The following is a 15,647-nucleotide window of genomic DNA, read 5'->3' as shown; positions in this document are numbered from 1 at the left end:
AGAGGGAAAAAAACCCACTCTGGGATTTGCACTTCTTTGTGGTTTTCAGAAACTGTAAACTCGAGTCATGAGGTGCGCTTACAATAGGTGGGGTAAGGAATGCAGGCGTTTTGTGTATGTGTGCGTGTGTACGAGCGTGTGTGTGTGCGCGTTTGCTGAAATGACACTGTGCTGATGGGATCCTGCTAAGCTTTTCCACAGCGCATTCCTTCTCTTGGCATAATCTGGACGTTCGGATGTGCAGGTGCACCGCACAGCTGGAGGACGAGCCGATGCTATGATTCATATCCCAAACTTCTTACCCTAAAGCCTCGCTCTCCTCCCACAGACCGTCTTTTCCTTTTGCTGATGGTTAGATAACTGGGCTCATTTCTGTTTACACTCCACAGCGTTACTAGATTTAGATCCATACGGCGGGTTACATTGCTGCTGTTATCAATGGTGGACAAAGTGCTCAACTCTACTTGAGTAAAAGTGTTAACACTTGTCGTCAACTAGGTGATACTAAACGTCTATGCCACTTGTAAAACCTTCAGCACAAAAGCGCAATAAAATTATTTCCATTCTTCTTTCTTTTATTTAAAATGTCCCCGCACCAGAAAAATGTCAAAAAAAAAAAGAAGAGACATTTTTTTCTTCTGCCCACAAATAGCAACACAGGTAATAATAAGTAATGCCAACATACGTAGAACCATACAAAACACCAAACCAGTGCATCTATTTGACCACAGCTGCACTGGTTTCTCCACTGCTGGATTCTGTCAGAATGAAAACCGGAGCTCAACTGTGATTGGTTCCCCTTTTTGTGACGAGCATAGCAATATGATTTAAGAGAAGGAAATAAAAAAAACACACAATGTGTCAGAACAATCAAAACCACCAATCAGTGTGTGTGGTAGATCTATGGGATCGATTAAGTGATGAGCTCAAACTAACTACAAATATAAACCAGCTTTAAAAAATACCTGGACAAAAATGAACTGATTGGAAAATTTGTGAATAATGTGTGAATAACGGTGCAGTAAGTGATCAGAATGTGAGGCCTGAGAACTGGTGTGGAGACTGGAATGATTTTGATGAGAGGTGCAGCAAAACATAATATTTCTTTAATTTTCTATCTGCTCCATTTTGAACAAATTGTGCAAAATTGCATGTCAGCTGGCATGACTATTTGTCTCATATTTATTTAATTTTTTTCTGTTGGAGGAATTAGATCCCCACTCTGAAACCATGGCAGGCTGTCAGCATCACATTAAACCTCAATATTTACATTAGTCTGTACGCTGTAAGGCCCTGTACATAATTTAAAAACCAGCCCTCTGACGTGTGTGCGTGTGTGTGTGTGTGTGTGTGTGTGTGCGCGTGCGCGTGCGTGTGCGCGTGTGCGTGTGTGTGTGTGTGTGTGTGGCTTTGGAGCGGTTTTGGCCCCACACTCTACAATTTGAATGAAAGGACCTGTTTTGTGAATAGAGCATTCCACTCTTATGTCAGGAGGACATTGTTTAGTCATCGGATTTGTGGATGAGTGATTAAATCCCCCCGGAGCTCCGCCCAGCCCTAACATACACCAGCCCGCCTCTCCCGCCTCCCCTCTTTCTTTCTTTTACCCTCAAAGCTCTTTAAAGTATCTCACCTTACATCGGCCGCTTTGTGTCGGCGGCGCAGCAGTGGCTCGCCCGCCGATGCCCCACAGACACCCAGGCTAAGCTGAGCGCGCTCTGAATGTGTCAGAACTGGCTCGGCTTTCAGAGCGGGGCGCACATGCGAGCGCGAGAGCTATTTGTTTTCCCTCCTCAACCCTGCAAATTCCTGCACTCAGTGAGGATTAGTGGATGGGAATCTCATCCCCCCCCCCGGAGAAGAAAGAAACCCAAATGCCTCCGCAATCGTTCAGACAGTTGTGCGGCAACTCTACAATGGCCGATGAACTTCTTTATTGTCCAAATCAAGTTTTAGGGTCTTTGAAAGACCGTTTTATAGCGTTTCCATTTCATTAAAATGAAAGAGGGTTTAATATAGCTGTTTTATTTGACATTAAAGTTTCATTTTAAATGAGACCTCTGTAGTAAACATGTAATAATTCACCCAGCTTTCATTCTCATGAACTCTTCATGAGTCGGATTGGGGTTTTTATTTTGGATAACCGTGGTTGGTTTGAGAAAATCTCAAATCTTTTTTTATTAATTTTTTCCTTCAGGTGACCGTCACCACCATCGGATATGGAGACAAAATTCCTCAGACGTGGATAGGGAAGGCCATCGCCTCCTGTTTCAGCGTCTTCGCTATCTCGTTCTTCGCTCTCCCTGCTGTAAATACAATTTTATCTATATCATATGTGCAGTCTTGCATTTGGATGTATTATATACTTCTAGCCTCTAAATTCAAGGTAAAATATTTGAATATTGAAGTTGTACTGTTCCCATTTAGGGGATTTTGGGTTCAGGATTTGCCCTGAAGGTCCAGCAGAAGCAGCGACAGAAGCACTTCAACAGGCAGATCCCAGCTGCGGCCTGCCTCATCCAGGTAATCGCCATGGAAACTGGCACAGCTGTCTCCTTAAACAAGTGGAAGCATTTTTATTTTACATATATCCCTAGTAAAATTGACCAAAGTCATTTCTTACCAACAATTTTTCGGCAGTCAAATTAAATCCGAAGCTGAAACAAAAATGAAATCGATTCTTGTCGATACAAAGTGGAAGATTCAAACAAGTTTGAAGGTGCTTGAATAATAATAATAATAATAATAATAATAATAATACATTTCAAAACACCCAAAGACACTTTATAACATTAAAAGCACAAATTAAGCAGTAAGAAATATGGCTATACCAACGCAAAACCATGAATTACCACAAACATGTAAGTGTGAAGGCTAACTTCAACAGATGAGTTTTGAGTTGAGGCGTATTGTGTTCAGTTAGACTTTTTTTTATTTTATTTTACAATTTTATAATTTGCTATGCTCCTTTGTCTTCATTATGAGTGATTCTACTTCCTGTCAGTCAAATCAACCGGAACCAGTGTTGGTATCCATATGTAAAAAATGGATTTTCTTTCATACTATAAACAATGTCTAGATTTCTTATCTCACCCATGTTTTCTTTTTTACCTGGTGGTTATTGTCTCTTATACTGATCAATGGATATTATGGCATTTTAGCCGAATGACTCTAAAAGTATGTCAGCAGATACCTGAACAGATCGTAATCTGATTGGTACACAGTCACTAAGATTCACCTGCATAGCGCTGGCTGTAACTAGAAACCAGTGGTTGTTTAATATTGTGTCGCGCGCCGTATTTATTGGCGTCGGAGATGTTGCTGCACCAGAACGCCAAAGGGGGCAGTTTAGATTTGCAGCGTTCGTTCGATTCTCCTTTTTGTCGTCTGTGTTTTCCAGACACTCTGGAGGTGCTACGCTGCGGAGAAACCAAACGGCTGTGCTGCTACGTGGAAAATGTACGTCTTGACTCCAGAGGGTGTGGCTGCAGCGCAAGCAGACAACGGCAGTCCGAGCATCAAGAAGCTGAACCTGGCGGTAACTGCTTCCTTGCTTCATGTCACCCGAACTGTTTGTTAAAACGCACATTATGCATTTGGCCAGAGAGTTCCTCCGAACCGAGCTGAATGAGTTCACATCAAAACGTGCAGACGTCAGACGCTGCCGGGTTGCGTTACCTCATATTGCATGTGACCCTGACTGCATTGTCCTTTTTGTGCCATTCACCTTTTGCAACAATATTAGCTGCACTGTGCGGAGACCATAAAGCATAAAAAGGACGAGCGAAGTTCCCACTAATACACACACACACGCTGAGGGACACAATGCCCAGAAAACACAAATACCCACACACACAGCAGCTCCTCCTACCCCAAAAGGCTCGACTCCAGCAGGATGACTCGAGGCCTTTGTCTACACCGGACAAAAACCCAGTCAGTTGAGATGATGTCACCGCCGCCTTTCTCATGGGAGTAAACCTTTGTCAAGTAGTACAACGACAAAAAAATCTTTGTGTCGCGTTGGGCCCACACGTATTGGAGAGACTGAAGGCTGTTTCCGCTCTTTTCTGTTTCGGCATGTGACTTTCTCCTCTGTCTTTCCTCCCTTCTGCCTCTTCTCGGTCTTTCAAGATGCTTCCCCAGATTGTCCTGTAACTCGCTGTCGCTCTCCTCTCTCTTCTCTTCTATTGTTACTTTTATTGATAATGCTTTTCCTTCGCTCTCTTCCTCATTCACAAGTTTTCACAAAGTGAAAGACGATGTCGTGTTATCGTTTCTTGTTTTCTCGCCACTCTTTTGTAATTTCCATCAATGACTCAAGACATCATTTGTCCGTTTAGGCGTAACTGCATGTAAATACCCAAGTCTGGCCCAGTCAATCCAAATATCGAGCTACGTTGAAAGGTCACCTTCGTAATTTCGACTGTTTGCTCCGCGGATTTGCCTGGAGACCGCACGCTCACTGACTCACATGGTACGCAGCTATGATTTCACTCCACTAAACAAGAGATTAAGCAGGCAACACTTATATCATCACAGACCGAGTTCATGATTTGGTAAGACTGGGATGTGTAATGGAAGAAACGCTTTGTGTTAAATCATTGTCGCTGGCACGGCCTGGCCTTTTTACACCAGGGCGAGCGGCTGAATGGGTTCAGTTATTATTCTGAGAAAATTCTTGTCAAACACTTTCCCAAACACCTGCAAAAGATCCAAATCAAATGGACTGTGCTTTTTAGTGGGCTGGCTGTTGGACACCAGCTATTAAAGCAAACGGGGAAACGACGGCAGAACACCACTCCGGAAAACCTCCGCACAAAAGTAGTAACGGCTCAGGCTGGTGGTGGTGTAACACTATGGAAGACATTTCTTGGCACTTTTCTTGGCAGCAAGCTGTCTGAGTGTTGCTACAGATCACAGAGCATCCATCTTCTGATGGCCACTTCCACCAGGATGCATCTCCACGTCACAAAGCAGCATGGCAGTCGGTTCGCGGATCTCGGTTGTCCTCAACAGGTACCAGATCTCAGTCCATCACAAGCAGCTGCTGTACTCTTGTTCTCCCATGATTTGGCAGTAGTGTGTGAAACGAGGAGAAAATGTGTGAAGTGAATAAAAACAGTGAAAACTCAAATAAGTGTTGTTTGTTGAAGAAGTTAAATGTGCTGGATATTTGTAGAAAAAAGAAAAACGCTGGGAGAAAGTTATCTGTCATTGGCGAAATTGAAGGATCCTTCATATCACTATTGTGAATAAGTAGGTGTGTTTTCTACGTGCTCATTTCATTAGTGTTTTTATTATCAGATTACTTTTAGCTTTTAACTTGTAAAGAAAGTTATTGCCTTTATCGTTAACGGCTGCTATGCAACACACTACCTGCTCTTGATTTACAAATGTGCGCCAAACATCGTCGATATTCTCCTGTTGTCGAAAAAACACAATTTTGCAATTCCTGTGTTTCCATTAAATGAGAAATGTTTACCCGACTAGTCATTAAAAATCACGGCAGCGCCAGATGTAAAGAGTTACATGAGATATAGCCATAATTCGACCAACAGAGGAGACGTAGGCGTCTTTTTAGGCTTTCAGCCCTTCATACGTCGGTGTGGCTACGTATTCAGGGTTTTTGGGAAGTTGTAGCCAGAAATTTTACAGAAGAGCTGTGGATTCAATGCTTTCGAATCAACACTATTACTTGAATAAAAGTATTTTGAGTTTAAGGTTCTGTTAAAGTTTTCAGAGTGCAAAACTTTTGTCCGACACTCAGCTTTTCAATTTCTTAGTCTTTTTCTCTGTGCCAATTATGGCTTTACACCTGTACAGAGTATCCAAGGCAAACAGAGTCATGTAGTAGGACTTTCTAAGCAGTATTGTTCTAAACATGTTGACTTTCTAACTAAGTATACATCGCTACCTAATGAAGTTCTTGATTATCTATTAAAATATTTTGGGGGCAGTAATAATTTGTGATTAAATAGTGTTGAGTTTTCAGGACAAAAAGCTGAAAACTGAACAGATTCTCTAAGGGTGGAACCTTTAATGGTGAGGTACAATTTGGTGACTAGAAACCCATCCACCCATCCATCTGTCATGTTTTTCGGCTGTGGAAGGAAGCCGGAGTTTCCAGGGAGAATCCGTGTACGCGCACGGAGAACATGCATCCACATCTCAGGGTCTGAACCCACGACCTTCTTGCTGCGAGGCGACGGCGCTGCCAACCGTTCCAGAAACGTACAACTTCTACGTCTTTCTCCTCAGTCAACCTTTCGCAGCTGCTCTGGTGATCATTTTGAGTGTAAAACTACTTGACTGGAATTTTACGCTCCTTTGAACCAGAAATAGATTTCATATGAGAGTGTTAATGACCCATCTGTTGCTGCTCACAAGCGAGATCAGTTCAGCGTCTGCAATGACGTGGATGTCTCTTTAATAAGAGAAGAAAGTCAGGGAAAACCATTAAAACGTCAAACATGACCTCATCTTGGAACTGCTGTTTTTTTAAATTTTTTTTACTACTGTTAACTCTTTTGGATTTATTACACTGCTGTGATAAATAGGCTATTTACAGTTTAATCATAATGACAGCGGTGACCTGATGTTTCCTCTTTCTGTCAGAAAAAGGGGACTAAGAGACGGCTGAAGTCCAAAGGAACCGGCTCTTTGGGTGTTGCCTCAGAGCGGGCCGTGTCGATCCCTCAAATCACCTATGACCACATTGACGACTCGGTGGAAAAAAAGGACGTTTCGTTTTTCATCGAAGAGCCGCGGGGAACAGCTGAAGGTAATGCTCTACAGGAAAAAAAATAAATAAATCCTTACTCTTTCATATCACTTTGCTGTACAGTTTGAGCTACAAACTCGTATCAAACGCTCATTTGTAACATGCTCTGACTGAGCTCCTTTCACTCTGGCAGCTGTTTCAAAGGAAGCCTGCTAACCTTTTTTTTTCTTAAATTGCAATTCTTCCATCAGTCCAAGCACATGAACTTGCCAAGATTACGCATGAAAGCACCAAATCCCACTTTATTGCCGCTTGATTAAACCCAGTCCTTTTGGATCTCTTGACAAGAGATTTGTTTTTTAAACTCGACACCTCAAAATGATTCTCGGAGAGTGTTTTGAAACAGGAACTCATACGGCATTGCTACTATCTTTGCTGTTTTAACACGGGTGAAACAAAGCTTTGCTGGACGGATGCAGTGCCTTTCAGAGGTATTTACCATGTAACCCTCGACCTTTAGCGCATTGTGTCACGTTACGGCTGCCAGCTTCCATGTATTTTGATGGGATTTTGTATCCAACGCAGAGTAGTGCACAATGGAAAGGAAAATCTTACATGATTTTCAAAATCCAACCATCCATCCACTGACTTCCGCTCATCCGGAGTCGGGTCATGAGGGTGGCAGTGTGGAGCCCCAGACTTCCCTCTCCCCAGACACTTGTTCCAGCTCCTCCGGAGGAATCCCGAGGCGTTTCCAGGCCAACCGACAGACATAGTCCCTCCAGCGTGTCCTGGGTCTTCCTCTGAGTCTCCTGTACCCAGGATGTACCCAGTATGCCTCACCAGGGAGGCGTCCAGGAGATATCCTAACCAACCAGATGCCTGAGCCACCTCAACTGGCTCCTCTCGACATGGAGAAGCAGCGGCTCTACTCTAGAGTCCCTCCCCGATGACCAATCCAGGGCCCAGACATCCTGCAGCGGAAGCTCATTTTGGGCGCCTGTATCTGCAATCTCATTCTTTTGGTCATTACACAAAACTTGTGACCACAGGAACGTAGATCAACCGATAAATCAAGAGCTTTGCTTTTGGTCTCAGTTCTTTCTTTACCATGACAGACCGGTACACCACCTGCATCGCTGCAGACACTGCAGCAATCTGCCTATCGATCTCCGGCATTTTGCCCTCGTTCGTGAACAAGACCTTAAGACACTCAAACTTCTCCATTTGGCCTCTTATTCGGAGGCACTTATCCTCATCATCATCTTATCGCTCCAGCGAAAGCTGTAGATCATGACCCGATGAGGCCAACAGAACCAGATCATCAGCAAAGAGCAGAGATGAACTCCTGACCCACCTGCTGTGGGTCCAACATAGGAACATGACATCCTGAGATGCTAAGCAGACAGGTTTTTTTCAGTAAGGTTTTTTTTATTTGTTTTGGTTTAATTTCTAATTAATAAATCTACAACCAATGATTATGTCATGCTTCTTAATTTGTCTGGAGGCATTAGAGCATCCATGGAAAAGTTTTGTGTATACAGTTTTAAAGGGACACACAGTAAAGAGGAGAGAATGTGTGGGTTAATAGTGACCTCCAAAAACGACTCTGGCTGCTGAAAAATGTCCTGTAACAAACCTCTGAGTCTTTCCGTGAACAGCTGTATGTGTGATAAGATTAAATTACACACAGGTGGACTATATTTACTAATTGGAGAACCTCCAAAAGCAATTAGTTGCACAGGAGTTTACTGAGGGATATCAGATTTAAGGGGGTTGGACACAAATCCGCACCAAACAGTTTTGAACGTTTTTCCATCCTCGACACGACCTTACACTTTTCTTTGTTAGTTCAAGTTTGTGATTGCAAAGTTCAGTGGGTATTTCTGTAAGGCACATTTAGACATTAAGCGACGTCATGCTACCTTAGTGGCCTTGGGAATCCACGATCTCAGCAAAAAAATATACAAATTTATTGCGCTCTGAGGGGAATTTGGTGTTCAAAATGGCCTCATTGTGAATGGCGTGTTTTTATGGCACTTCAGAAATGCTTTGCTTTTGTGTGTTGTCAATTATTTTTTGAAAAACCTCGCGCACACCTATTCATTTCGAATGAATGGGTAGGTGTGTCCAATCTTCTGGCCGCTACTGTGTGTTTACGTCTTCAGTGGAGTCAGAACAAAAGCTTAGAAATGGAGTTGCTGGCGGTAAAAGAGTAACGATAATGGATTGAGTTGGTTTCTCACCACTGTAGAGTGAGGAAAGCAGACATGGAGAGCACTTTGAGCCTCTTTGTAGTGTTCCACATTATGATGGGAGAAGCTGTTATGGGATGGCTCCTCATTTTCACGCAGTAAACAGAGACGCTGTCCTCCTCCGTTCGGAGCCAAGATGGCTACCAGGTGCCTCCCTTAAGCCACATGGAAACCATTACTGCTTCAGTGGTGATTAGAGGTCATAGTTACAAGCTCTTTACGGTTTCTGTCCCCCCCCCCCCACCCTGCCACCCCTGGCTGGCCACAGACACTCTCATCAGGCTTAAATGGAGACTACTTTAAAATCCCAGCTTGTCAAAGTTACAAGTGGGAATTTCTTGTAATCCCGTTTACAGTTTACCAAGGCAGTCACATCAAAGCCGACATGTTTATGACAGCACATATGGCAAAGATTGATCAAAGAGTATTAAATCAACAGTTTGATCTGTGTGTGCCTAATTTCGGGATGATTTAAAATGTACATGCAGACAATGTACGGCGGATGGCGGGGACTCGTCGGGGCGGGGGGAGGAGGTTTGACTTCCTGTGTTAAAAGCCATCCCAAGCAAATTAACTGACCCAGATTCCAGGTTAATAAACGGAGTTTACGAGTTTTTCCTGTCAAAGCGCACTGTCATAAAAAGAGCTGCAGTGACATAAACCTGACATAAAGGCAAACCATCACTATGGGAGCAGCTACCAACACCAGGAAGAGCTTAAGTTTTCTGCTTAATTGGGTGGATCTTGGAAAATGAGCAGACGGCGCGGTTGCATGGGAAAGAAGCAATGAAATTCAAGAGATGTCAAATCGCTTAGACAGCACATAACATCCTGTCTTTATGTACGGGGCATTTCTCGTGTTCGTGTAACAAATAGTCCACAGTCATCAGTAAAGGAGCGAACGTGACAAATTGAGGGGAAGATGCCACAGTCTGCAGCCTGTAGTCTGTAATTATAAAGTTTGAATTGAAGAGCACAGGCTTTGTGTCAGATGCATCAATGAATAGATCACTGAGTCTAAAATAGTTTTTAAACATGGTACATGGAGCTAACAGATCATTTTTTTTCAACAATTGTATACAAATTTAACTGAGTAGGAAGGCGACTGATCACTGACTTGTATTGATTTTCGTATATTTGTTGTATTTTTCTTATACTGTAAACATTAAAAAGTCCTAAATATTCCATGTTAGTTAGTTAGCTAGATAGCTTTTTTTTTTCTAAAGATTTACCTTTTCTCATACCTTGTTATATCTTCCTTATATTTGCCGTCTTTTGCAGGGATTACCAGGATGTTCAGGAAAACAGGTGAGTTCTAATCGACCAAACGTTAAATGAGACGTTTACTACAAAGCTCAGTGCCTTGCAAAAGTATTTCTACCCCTTTAGCTTCATTGTATTCTGTTAGAATTCATGTAAAAGATCGCAGAAACGATACGTGATCTATACATTTCCTATTTCAAATCTGAATACCCAGCTGCGTGTAGTTTAGTCTCATAAATCCAGATGTTCTGTGAAGGCCTCAGAGGTTTGCTTGTAAATATTAACAAACACAGCATTGTGAAGACAGAGGACAACAGCAGATGGGTCAAGGATGATCGTCTGAAATGGAAAAAGAACGACACAACTCTGTAAAAAGATCCTTAGTCGATGGGCCAATGCAGTGATGCAGACATTAAATTGTCTTTGTTTCTTTTATCTATTCCTGTCAAATAAACTACAGATTAAAAAAATAAAATTAAGAAGCAAGGAAAGCATTCTCATATCTGAGAAACAGCCAACCAATAGTTTTGCGCAGTTCACTGTTTATATCCGCCCAAAGTTGATGGAGACCTACCTTAAAATGCTTGCAGTTGTAATTGGTACAACTTTTTAATCTGTGAAAGGAAAATAAAAATCCTGTGGGGTCTGGATAGTTTTGCAAGGCAACCGCATGTTTTACGTGACTGCTTGCATCAAGCTAATGCTCTAGGTGACCCGGACTGCAGGTTCTTATTTACGTCTTCTCTCTGCTACTTCTTGTCATGTTAAAACAGACACGCAACTTGTACAAGTGACGCAAAAGTATTTGTCATTGTTGGCGAAGGAGCCACTTCACTAAGTACTTCTATTTGCTATTAAAAACCCGTATGTGTTAATCATTAGCCAGCCCGTCCCTTTAATGTGGCCCAGACTGTATTTCAATTAGACTTACTGGCTGGCTGAGCCTTTGTCCTCAACCGGACCAAACCAGAGCCAAACAGAGACACACTCAAGCGCTGGTCCCAAGTTGACCCGGCCTGTTTTCTTTACTGGGTGCCCTGCCAAGAGAATGGCTGAGCGATGGGACTGGCGTGGCTAGATACGGACCGAGTCCTCGGGGGAAGCGGAGCACACACAGGCTAGAGAAAGGTAGAGAGGTGGGGAGCGAGGGGAGATGCAGAGTTGATAAGCTGCCATTGTGGAGCTGCGGTGGTTAGAAATGAACGGCTCATTGTCTGATTTTAGTCGTTCCACTTATCTGTCTGGCTCAGCTCAGCTCCTTCTGCCTGAGAGAATAACTCAACGCAGTGCAGCTTCTCTATCTCCTCATCGTTTTTCTTCTCCGCATTTTTCTTTCACTCGACGGTCAAATCCGTCCCTTATCAAATTCCATCCTGTTGTTTTTAGACTCTAAAACAAATTCACAGCCACATTAAACGGTCCCTCAAAGCCAGCTCTGGTTATATTTGGATATTCTACCTATTCTCTGCTTCCACTTCCGCTCTCATTGCCCGTCTCCACCTCCACATTTGACATTGTCGGGCAAAGCGGATGATGGAATACAAGTGGCTTTGAAAGGCTTTTACTTGAATTGGAATGGTCATTCAGTACTTGGACGCAGATTTGCCTCGCCATTCTTCATCACAATGGAGGCTTGGTGCTTTGGAGGAGAGACACGTCAAACTCTGCTGACAGTCTGGCTGCAGGTCAAGACCCGGCTACACATGTTGTTCTTTGCTGTTGTTTTTAGCCGGCCCAGTCGGCCAGCCAGCTGCAGTGCTGAAGTGGAGCTCTGCAGTTTCTCTCTCTCTCTCTCTCTGTGTGTCGGGTCCGGACTTCTCTGAATAAACCTGAACTTTTCACTTTTTGCCGTATCACAAACGTGAATATCTAATGTGATTCTTATCGTCTGTCCTGCACTAATGCACAGTGATTCATTGTGGAGGAGATGAAGGAAATTATTTGTGTTTTTTGTTGGTTTATACAAATAAAAATCTGAAAAGTGTGGTGTGCATTTACATCCAACCCGCCTTTACCCTAAAACAGTGTTTTTCAACCACTGTTCCGCGGCACACTAGTGTGCCGTGAGTGATCGTCAGGTGTGCCGTGGAAATTATTCAATTTCACTACGGTACCGTATTTTCCGGACTAAAAGCTGCTACTTTTTTCCTTAACTTTGAACCATGCGGATTGTAGCCCGCTGTGGCTTTTCTGCGGATTTTTCTTCAACCACCAGGGGGCTCTCTAGCAGGAAGTGAATCATTAGAAGTCCAAATTGTGAATCAAAGAAGAACGGCTAATTTTCATTTAGAACAAGCACATGCTAGCAGCAGGCACGACGGAGAAATGTTTTCAAAATCATATCATGCAGCTTTTAAGTTGAGGGCTGTCGATCTGGCACTACAGGAGGGACATAGAGCCGCTGCACTTAAGTTAGGTGTGAACGAAACCATGGTTTGACTTTGGAGACGGAGTGCTGCGTCCAGCACATTTATTAGGACGAGGCATTCTGCTGGGTCCTAATGGAAAACCGAGAGCAGCTTCCAGTTTTTATTTTATTTTATTTTATTTTTTTTAATTGAGGGTGCTAGTATGGTGCGCTCTATAGTCCGAAAAATACGGTAATTGGTTTTAAAAGATTTTTTGAAAATGAGTTATCTGCAAATAATGCCATCTTCAAGTATCTGCTGTAGTAGTAGCAGCGGCGTAATCATGTAATTTTCTCACCACTAGATGGCAGTAGGTATAGAGCGTTTTACATTAAAACTAGAATTAGTGATGCACGAATGTTACAGGTAGCGGTGAGAGCACTGAATCTAGAAAGACTGTGATGACAGTGATGGAAAAGACAGTGAAGCTCAGCAGTAGTTGGAAAGAACATGAGTCCATTTCCCACAACATATCTGTGTGAAGTGAGCTTCTCCAGCCTGGCTACTATAAAAACTAAAAACAGAGAGACAGAGATGTTGAGGAAGAGTTTTGTCTTTCTTCAATTTCTGCCAGGAAATCAGATCTGTTTTCATCCAAACATGCACAGGTTTCACACCAGGTGGGTAAAATATACAGATATTGACATTTTGTACATGCAACTCTTCATATTGTAACAGTGAATATGAAGTGAAATGTTTCCCAAATATTATTGCTTCTTTCAAAATAAGAATTATTTTCTGTATTCTGGCTATAAGATGCTTGTGGATTAGTTTGTAAAACACTTTGACGTTCTCTACAACTTCTTTAAATTTAACACCACAGTGTTGTGGCTGTTCAGGTGTATTTTTGAAGTGGATATGTTAAGTGCAATTTGAAATAAGAAATGTAAAATGTGATAATACATTTTTGTGTTTATTTGATTCCTATTCAAGAGACTTTGATAAGAATGACTATATATAGGCGGCTACAGAGTATCTTTATTTCCATTTTTAGTTCTTGGTGTGCCTCGGGATTTTTTCAATTAAAACGGTGTACCTTGACTCAAAAATGGTTGAAAAACACTGCCCTAAAACACCTAAACGAATATGTGAATAATTTAATCTCGGTACAAATCAAGCTGTTCTAAGACCTCAAATGTGTTTTTATAAAACATAGCCAAAAACATGCCAACTCTGGGGGGAGGTGCAGCTGCTGTTTTGTTGAGTGCTTCATAAATGTGGCCTTAAAGGGCCAGTACCATGTAAAATGTACTTTTGTTTTTAGCTTTTCATCATGTTACAATGTTACTCCCTCATCAAAAACGTACCTGGAGTGTTGCTTTGATTCTTTTATGCATGTTTGAGAAATCCTTTAATCTCCCGTGGCAACCATTCAGCTGTGCAAAACGCGTGGGTGGATGTAGCTCCACCTTTAAGGCGTAGCTCCTACTGAGTTGCAGGTCCAACCCACTCAGCTTCTGCCTCACAGAACAACCCTTCCCTTTCGACTTTCCACTCAGGTCCCGCAGACTAGCTTGCAGCAATTAGCAAAGAGTTGGTGGAACTGTGGATCTGCTGAGCCCATTAAGGAGCTACTTCTTAATGAAATGATGAGAAAGACAGGGGTTAATAGAGGAGCCATGCCGATGACTTCGATATGGCGGAGTTTCAGAAGGAGCAAGAGTTCCTTAAAGAGACAGAGGCCCAATTACCGAATGTGATGGAAATCTGTTTTTCAAAATAAAAAATAAATATATTTTAAAAAAAGACAGAGGCCCAATTTCAAGAAGTCAAAGTACTATTTCTTTCAAGCCATGTTTGATATTTATATGGAATTTTTTAACAACTGAAGCACTGTGTGCCTGGAAAACTCAACGCTGCCCTTTTAATGAAATGATGACAAGATGCACTAGCTTTCTTTCACCAGTAGAAAAACTCTTGAACACATGGACACATTTGGAAAACGTTTTCTTGTGCCCTTTGGCCTGCATGCATAATTTCTTATGTTGTGTATGATCAACACTCATCCTGAACTCACTGTCCACTGATGCAACTAGGTGGTGGCAGCGTCATGCTGTGTGGGGATGTTTTACTTCAGCAGAAACTAAACAGTTGATCCAAACGTGATGACATTTAGGTAAATGCAGATAAATCCTGGAAGGAAACCTTTCTAGAGACTGCCAAAGACTTGACACTGTGGCCGGAATTGACCTTGACCCTAAACTTAAAGCAACGATTAAATTGTTTAGATCGAAGAGTATCGATGTGTTGTTTATTCAAGGCCGCGATATAAATCCAGTTCAAAAAACATATTCACACTTTTCATCAAATCGGACTGAGCTTGTGCCATTTCTCAAAGAAGGACGGACCAAAGTTTTAGTGGACAAACATGAAAAACATGTATTTCTAACTGCCCTGTCACAATTAAATATGGCTACGTGTTTGGTTTGTCACAACATCCCGGTAAAACACACTGAAGTTGGTGGTTGTAATGTGACAAAATGTGAAAAAGTCTTAAATTTGTGTGGATGCTTTTTAAATTTTTTTGGACCTATTTTCTAATGGACTTTTCTTCCTTTGTGTGTCCCTCACTTTTAGGCCCTCCTCACCACTCTTGGTCATCTTTCACTCTGAGCTGTCCTGCTTCCCCAGGTACCCTTCTAATTATCTGCCTTTTTCCAGTTCTCTCATTTATGTTACGACTAACATCAGCTTACTTATCTCGGCTCCTTTTGATACTACATTTATATTTATTGGAACGCACAAGTCGTCTTTACCAACACCTTGTCCACCCGGGCTAATGACGCCGTTTCAACCTTGTAAACACTTTGCTGGCTACGTTCCGACTGGTAACTTTATCTCGTGTCTTTGTCCCTTCCAGTAAAGGGGAGTGGCAATAAAAGCACGTCCATAGACATTTCCCGCGCCAACAGCCTAACCGATGACCTAGATGACATGAGTGAGGATATTCCCTTGCCGGTGGTCACCAACAAGAACCAGTAAGCCTCCAAAATTCACCTC

General features: G+C 42.4%; 1 protein-coding gene across 2 annotated transcripts in view; it reads left to right on the top strand.

The window, feature by feature from the left end:
* kcnq1.2 (potassium voltage-gated channel, KQT-like subfamily, member 1.2) overlaps nt 1-15,647 on the top strand; it is a 206,465-nt gene that overhangs the window by 32,263 nt on the left and 158,555 nt on the right. For both annotated transcript variants that reach the window (XM_081607835.1, XM_081607836.1), the window contains exons 8-14: nt 2,198-2,308; nt 2,428-2,523; nt 3,401-3,538; nt 6,616-6,781; nt 10,258-10,284; nt 15,225-15,278; nt 15,508-15,625. In XM_081607835.1, coding sequence (XP_081463961.1) covers nt 2,198-2,308; nt 2,428-2,523; nt 3,401-3,538; nt 6,616-6,781; nt 10,258-10,284; nt 15,225-15,278; nt 15,508-15,625 — 710 coding nt within the window. The remainder of the gene's footprint in view (nt 1-2,197; nt 2,309-2,427; nt 2,524-3,400; nt 3,539-6,615; nt 6,782-10,257; nt 10,285-15,224; nt 15,279-15,507; nt 15,626-15,647) is intronic.

This window comes from Poecilia reticulata, chromosome 6 (assembly GCF_904066995.2).
Source record: "Poecilia reticulata chromosome 6, P_reticulata-male-v2, whole genome shotgun sequence".
Lineage (NCBI taxonomy): Eukaryota > Metazoa > Chordata > Actinopteri > Cyprinodontiformes > Poeciliidae > Poecilia > Poecilia reticulata.
The sequence above is the reverse complement of the archived record's forward strand: the minus strand, read 5'-3'. Positions and strand labels throughout refer to the sequence as shown.